The sequence below is a fragment of the Sinocyclocheilus anshuiensis genome, unplaced genomic scaffold, assembly GCF_001515605.1.
Source record: "Sinocyclocheilus anshuiensis isolate Anshui unplaced genomic scaffold, SAMN03320099.WGS_v1.1 scaffold7, whole genome shotgun sequence".
NCBI lineage: Eukaryota > Metazoa > Chordata > Actinopteri > Cypriniformes > Cyprinidae > Sinocyclocheilus > Sinocyclocheilus anshuiensis.
Window position 1 is genome coordinate 1,416,352 of NW_015549582.1, and position 8,001 is coordinate 1,424,352.

At 39.5% G+C, this 8,001-nt stretch overlaps 1 protein-coding gene across 1 annotated transcript in view; it reads right to left on the bottom strand.

The window, feature by feature from the left end:
* The window catches only part of LOC107657811 (transient receptor potential cation channel subfamily A member 1-like), a 33,221-nt gene extending 30,579 nt beyond the window's left edge, over positions 1 to 2,642 (bottom strand). The window contains exons 1-2 of the mRNA XM_016446057.1: positions 2,547 to 2,642; positions 2,155 to 2,317 (exon numbers count right to left, since the gene is read on the bottom strand). Coding sequence (XP_016301543.1) covers positions 2,155 to 2,317; positions 2,547 to 2,642 — 259 coding nt within the window. The remainder of the gene's footprint in view (positions 1 to 2,154; positions 2,318 to 2,546) is intronic.
* Between the last annotated feature and the right edge of the window lie 5,359 nt (positions 2,643 to 8,001).

Genomic DNA, 8,001 nt, shown 5'->3' on the forward strand with positions numbered 1-8,001 from the left:
TGTGTGTGTGTGTGTGTGTGTGTGTGTGTGTTTAGCTGGTTTAGCTGGTCTCCCAGCCTGACAAACCTGGTATTCAGTGTGTGATTTCTAACCCCCCCAAACCAGTTAAGCCCCACCAATTTCATTGGTTAATTCAGTCACAAGTCACCTTTCAAGAAAAGTTCAGACTTCTTTGATTCAGTTCAAAGTTCAGATCCAATTGTCTACATGTCTATCTAGATGTGCTACCAATGCTACAGTAAGGTTAAGGTTAGAGTGTAGGTTAGGGTTAGGGGTTAGTATTTGGTTCAGCATTGTGCATGCAGTCAGCACTGTGGTCGACATGAAAAATGAAATCTTTACAATTGGCTGCTAGCAGGGTTTTAACTTTTTTTTTTTTTTTGCTGGGTTTGGGGGAAAAAAATCACATGTATTTAGCTGGTTGGTCAACTGATCTCCCATTTCTAACCAGCTAACAAGTACCTAAACACAGATCAAACTGATCATCTCAGACAGTCTGGGAGATCAACTTCCCACCTTGGGCTGGTTTGTTTATTTCAGCAGAATATTGCGCTGTAATAGATGTAATTAGGAAGAGAAATGTGCACTCTGAATATAATTTGGTCTTTTTCCATTGTAGTGAGTAAACTGGTTGCTCTGTTTTGTCTATGATTTATTGAAGTACTGCGCTCACAATAAGCCTCCCTGTGACGTAAGTGTGTGATCCCTGGGGAGATTATGTGATAGTTTTATAATCATTAGAACATAATGAGACATTGACCTGATGTGATCTGAATAGCAAAAGACTGGGGTGAATAAACAAAGCCTAAGGACAAGGCCTTCAAAACAGATCTATATATTTACAATGCAATTAGTGCAAAACTTAGACTCGAGTGTAATTTCTCAAAATATGCTGTTTGTTATGATGGTTAAAATGTCATTTTATGCAGATTAAGTAGATTATTTATTTGCTGCCTCAAAGTTGGATTCAATTACTTAATTCCTAGAACTGGATCCCAAACCTTAAAGTCCTTTGCTTCCTTTTTACTGTATATTGTTCTAAATCTATAGTGTTATGTTAAATTTCTGGGGTGTCAGATTTTCATTTAAAATTAAAATGTCAGATTTTGGTGTTTGCTACTGACAACTAAACAGGAGAGTGAGTTACAAAATGCAGTTACAAAATGCAGTGTAATGCTCAGTTTTTGCTAACACTGCTAATGCTAACATGAGTGAACTCTAGGTAACGCTTTAGTTTAGGGACCAATTCTCACTATTAACTAGTTGCTTATTTGCATGCCTATTATAAACATATTGGCTGTTTATTGGTACTTATAAAGCATTTATTCTGCATGACCATATTCTACATCCCTAGTCCTATACCTTACCTATCTATTAATAAGCAGCAAATTAAGAGTCTTTTGAGACAAAAATCGTAGTTGATGGTTTGTTAATAGCGAGAATTGGGTGTCATTCCCAGCTCTGACATCTGACTTCCGAGGTAAATTGAACGCAGCAAAAGTCACAACTCTACCTTTTTTTCATTTTTGATAATCCATTCCACTCAGATGTGTGTCACAATACAGAAATAAAGATCTGTCGCTATTTTCATTACATCACAACTTTAAAACCTTGTCGAGGAGTAAGACTTACCCTCAGGCCCCACGACAGAAACAATGAGGCGAATTATGTCCAGGTGTCCTCCGGCTGAAGCATAGTGTAGTGGACTAGCTCCATTCTCATCCCTGAAGCTTAGGTGTTCCAGACTTTTCCGGCTCAGGTGGTCGATGGCAGAGGCCTTCCCTTTGAAAGCCAACTGGCAGAGGAACAGGTTATCAAAGCATCTTGCCAAGGAAAGGAAGTGAAGCACAATGTAACATAAGTCCTACATCCCTAATCCTATACCTTACCTATCTATTAATAAGCAGCAAATTAAGAGTCTTTTGAGACAAAAATTGTAGTTGATGGTTTGTTAATAGCGAGAATTGGGTGTCATTCCCAGCTCTGACATCTGACTTCCGAGGTAAATTGAACGCAGCAAAAGTCACAACTCTACCTTTTTTTCATTTTTGATAATCCATTCCACTCAGATGTGTGTCACAATACAGAAATAAAGATCTGTCGCTATTTTCATTACATCACAACTTTAAAACCTTGTCGAGGAGTAAGACTTACCCTCAGGCCCCACGACAGAAACAATGAGGCGAATTATGTCCAGGTGTCCTCCGGCTGAAGCATAGTGTAGTGGACTAGCTCCATTCTCATCCCTGAAGCTTAGGTGTTCCAGACTTTTCCGGCTCAGGTGGTCGATGGCAGAGGCCTTCCCTTTGAAAGCCAACTGGCAGAGGAACAGGTTATCAAAGCATCTTGCCAAGGAAAGGAAGTGAAGCACAATGTAACATAAGTCAGATTCAGTTCAACCTGGTATTTTTTCTGATCACTATTGTACCCGATAAAAAAGCAAACATACACACGTGCTGATGGCATCATTTTAAGTAAATATTTGTACTCCCCTCTGCCCCCAGCTCTCCAAAACACATACAGTGTGTAGGAGAAAAGACACGCACCTCAAACACATCTGCAGAATCCAGGTCTATTTCCTCATCATTTATTACACATTTGTAGAAGCTGTTTCGCCTCACAAACTCCTTTCCAAACTGCATTTGGTGAGCTTAGTGAGGATATTCTGTAAAGACAATTCAATCGTTGATATTAATAACATCCTTAGAATGGCATTGATTGTATTTGCTTTAAGGGCTGCTTTTGTGTGCTGAGGCTCAAGTTTGAACTGAGAGCAGGTGATTGGACTTGCACACAATAACCTCAACACAAGGTGAAAGTGACAACGATGCCAGCCTGTCATGCCGATTCTCAGAGCCTGGTGTGATTAGAGCATTATAGCAATCAAGCTATTGTAAAGGTATTCAGGCCATGTGGCACATATAATATGCATAAAACAAAAAAATGACGCCTCCACTTCAGTGAATCTGTCTACTTACAATGACAACTGGCTTCTTTATCGAGGGCGGAATTACTTTTTAAAAGTGTGAGTCGATATTCATTATTTCTTTTGTTCTTTTTACAGGTTTTTACCATGGAGCAGAGATTACTTTCACATCACTGAACTTCAATATCCACATTGTCCAGCTTTAAAGTAGCATTCAATAAATTCGATCAAAGACACATTGATTGTTTAGTTATAGAGGGAGAACTGAACATAATTTGACCCATTTGACTCATGACAGAAAATTTCAATTTGCCGTGTTGAACTAGAGTCGAGCAACCCATTTGAATGTGTTGCTGTTTCTTCACAACAGGCTACTACTACAATGTGCTACAGTGATCTTTTTAAATATGTAAATATAGATTATATACTTTATTTTTGCTTTCAGAATAACTTACTTAAAACACACAAAAACAAATACTTTGATATTAAATTTAAAGAATAAAACTTGAAAACAACCAACAACAACCAATTTATCCAATCAAAATTGTCCTTCCTTTGAATAGCACCTTCTTTTGACTAGCAAATAACAAGCCACTGTCCATGGCCATGATGTAAACTAAAGGCTTTTGGCTATTTACTGAAGCTCAAGCAGGAACCATATCAAATACACCTAACAACTGACAGAAGTACAGAAAATGCTAGTGTTTACAGTTGTCCACACTCTGAACCTCCCTGACTGAGGTGTGAAGTTACTGAACATCCTGTGAACACTTTCTGACAGTATCCACATGTTTTTAAATTTAGATTGAAGCTATGTAGTCTTCATCTTTTGTGTAAGGCCATTCTTGGAAAACTGTCCAATTCGGGAACTCTGAAATAGAAAATCTAATTTCAAGGCAAATGCATTGTATCCTCTGTCAGATAAGTGCACTAATTGATGGATTTCCATCTGTGTAATTTGCAACAGACACAGTGAATACAGGAAGTCTTTTTATTTTCAAGATGAAGCACTAAAGAGGGTTGCCAAGCAGCGCGCAAACACTGCTAAATAAGACAGACCCGGGCTGCTGTAAACGTAGCAGTCTGTTCTTGGAATACGGCCCGTTGCACAGGTGTGCAGAGATGCAAATTGTTTTCTTTTGATTTTGTTGTCATCGAATAAGTTTTATTATCTTCTAACAATTCGTAACATATAATAGAGGAGAAAATAGGCATTGTGGTTCTGCCGAATTTACCCGTTATCAATAATGCGATTACAGTCTTTATTTCATCAAGCATGCACAACACTGACCTCAAAAATAAATTTGCTATTAATGTTAAGATTTGCTATAAATGTATAAAATAATAAAATTAAAAAATGGTAACACTTTACAATAATGGTCCGTTGTTAACAAGTAACTATGCAGGAAGTAATAGGTAGTACTACATAAACTTAATACTATTAACTAAGAGAAGCAAGATTAACTAAGCAGTAAGTAGTAGCAAATTTAGGACAAAGGTAGTTCCTTATTAGATATTTGATAATTACAAAAAAAAAATATCCTCATTGAGAACTACTTGCGAACTATGACCAATTAATAAAGAATAACCAATTAATTACTAATCACAACAGTAACTGTCACAATTCACTCGGAGCACGGAACGAGGAGACATGGGAGATAGCTTCAAACCACAGTCTTTTAATAATCCAAACACAAGTGGTACGTAGGAGAAACAGGAACACATAGAATGACGTTCAATTTCAGACAAAAACCAACTGAAAGGACTAGGGTATTTAAACACTGGGTGATTGGGAAAACACAGGCGCAAGGAATGACTAATTAAAGCCGGAGCGACTGTGGACCAAGGTGGAGCTGGTGGGAGGAAGGAGCCCAATGGAGCCGGTGGGATGGAGCGACGAGGCGCAACCAGAGGACTGGAGTCCAGAGGCGATGCCGGGTCGAGGGACGAGGGACGAGGGACAAGGGACGAGGGACAAGGGAGCCCGGTGGAGCTGATGGATCGATGGGTGACGGTGAAGGCGAGGGAGCTAGGAGCCGAGGTGGAGCCACTGGGTCTACGGGCCGAGGCGGAGTCCGAGCCTCAGAGGCTGGAGGCGGAGGTGAGGGAGACTCCAACCACGGTGATGCTGGAGGATGGCAGTCCTGCGGGGCTCGCACCGCAATGATGGTGGGCTGAGGGCGAGCAGAGGGGCTGCCAGCTGACAGCGGAGGAGGAGGCTGGAGCGGGTAGGAGGGCGGGCATTTTTGAAGAGCGGCCACTGGAGTGCGCTTTGTAGGAGCAGGCACTGGAGGGCGCTTTCTAGGAGCGGGCACTGGAGGACGCTCTGAGCTGGATTCGGGGGCTGGATCCCTCCCCTCTTCATTTTGGCACTTTTGTCCCGCCATAGTCAGCTCAACCTCAGCCATGATGCAGGGTGCTGAGCTCCTCTCCGCGCTCACACCGTCCATGGCTTGCTCCCTCATGGTGGGCACTGTCGTCGGCTCTCGCACCTGGTCTGACGGGTTAGGCTAAACTTCCGAGGCGATCCTCTGCTCAGTCGCTTGGCTTCGCTCTGGCTCGCGGATCGCGGCGGGGAAAGGCCCTCCGTTATTGGTGGGCTCAGGCTGATGCTCCGTGCTCCGCGGGAGATGGTTGGCTGGGCTCTGGGTCTGGAGTGGATCCGGCGAGATCCTCCACGGGGCAGATGGTGAGTGGCGACCCGTTTCTCGCCAGAGTCCACTCCATGAAGGCGGCGAATTCCTCCCGAGGACCATCTTCGGATGACAGCGCTCTGCACTCGGCGTTCAGGCTTGCGTCATAGAAGGAGCAGAGCGCGTCGTCCGGATAGGTGATGTTAGCGACCAACAGGAACAGTTTGGTATGGTCCTCGAGAGTTTTGCCTTCCTGCTCCAGCAGGAGAAGGAGGAATTCGGGATGAGTGAAGGGATCCATGGGGCACAACGGAAAGAAAAAACACTGAGTGAAAAACGAAAACAAAATGGAGGGGAAACACGGAGGTAACTGTTTTGGTCTAAGATTCTGTCACAATTCACTCGGAGCACGGAACGAGGAGACACGGAGATAGCTTCAAGCCACAGTCTTTTAATAATCCAAACACAAGTGGTACGTAGGAGAAACAGGAACACATAGAATGACGTTCAATTTCAGACAAAAACCAACTGAAAGGACTAGGGTATTTAAACACTGGGTGATTGGGAAAACACAGGCGCAAGGAATGACTAATTAAAGGGAACACGGCACACCTGGGGAGGGAAAACACAACACAATGAGTCCAGGGGCGTGACAGTAACGTCTTAAAAGTGAACAATGGGGTTCTTTGTGGAAACTAATTTATGAATATGATATCCCCCAAATAAGTCGGCTACAGGTTGAAATTGTGACTACTACTCTTACCACAGGATGGATGTTCTCTGTTTATTTCAAACAAAAACATAACAATAATTAAAATAATTCATTTAAAAATGTTAATAATTAGGAAGTGATTGAATTAGTTCACAGTTATGAGCTCTAGTTTGTGTCAGTTCAGTATGTCTCCGACTCCAAAATACCAATATCTTTAGTGACAGTAGGCTGGGGAGGACTTTAAAATAATGGTCCAGATCACTAGTAGTTCCTGCAGGCTGACAATGTAATGCTTGAGTAATTAGTGAGAGGCTAATGTATTTTTCATTTTAAAGCTAAAGTGCTACTAAGGAACTGCTAGTGATCTGGACCATTATTTTAAAGTGAAAAACACGTTAACCCCTCATTAATTACTCACAAGTAAATTAATAAGTCGATACATTGATACATATTAAACTGACACGAAGCAGAGATTCTAATTCAATCATGAGCTTGTCAGCATCACTTCTTAATTATTAACATTTTTAAGTGAATTTTCAATTAGTTAATGTTAGTTAATGTATTAACTAACATGAATGGACAATGAACAATACATTTATTACAGTATGTATTAATCTTTGTTAATGATAGTTATTGAAAATACAGTTGTTCATTGCTAGTTCATGTTAATTCACAGTGCATTAACTAATGTTGATTTTAATAATGCATTAAAACTTTTTATCAACAATAGTCACTTGAAAAATTAAAAGTGAAAAAAAAAATTTGTGAAATTAGGGTTGATAGCCAATACAAAACGTTTATATATGCTTCACAAACTACTTGTTTAAATATTTGTTTATTAGATGCCATAAAGAAAAGGAACTCTTTCCTACCCAGATGATGGGTCTGCTGAGAAGTTGAGCGCTGTGGTCTTGCTCTCTCTCAATATGAAGTGTTATATACTGTGTGGGTTGAAGGAGATCCAGTTACAGTGCCTCTCACTCAGAGGTAATGTCATCTGATGCAGTCATTAAAGGCCATGCTAATTTGACATGAGATTTCAGTGCTTCAAATGCTTATGGTAAATGTAAAAGTACACGTCTGGACAATGGCCTGTGGTTTCATATGTTGTATTACTTCCCAGAACTGAAAAAAGGATTTTTGAAAAAAGGAAAAATGCGCACTTTCTTGTGGCTTCCCTCAGAGTAGATTAAAGTCTTGAAAATATGGATTTTTGGTTTGTCTTTGGTTAAACCCTTGCGTTATTTAAAAGGTAAAATTAGAAAAGTTGTACAAATAATATTGAAGGGTGATGACGTAGTAAAGTTTTTTTTTCTCCATTGTTTGTAGCTTTTGCATGTTAAAATTGCTAGGTTATAAAACATAGTAAATAGAATAGAAAATAATTATAATTGAATATAAGTATTATAATAATAAAATACTTAAAGTATTTACATTTATTTGATTTTATATAAATAATCATATTTTCATATGTAATACATATTTAAGTGTACTTTTATTTCATATTTAATATAATAATGACATTCCCATGATAGCCCTAAAATTAAAAATATATTTATTAAAAAACGTTCAATAAAAGTATAAGAAACAGTATAATAATGCTATGAAATAAATGTATAAAAAAACTTTTTCCCCATTATTGTTAGCTTTTGCTTGTTAAAATTATTAGATTATAGAACAGATTAAATAGAAAAGAAGGTAAACATAATATGATTTTGTATTTATTTAGA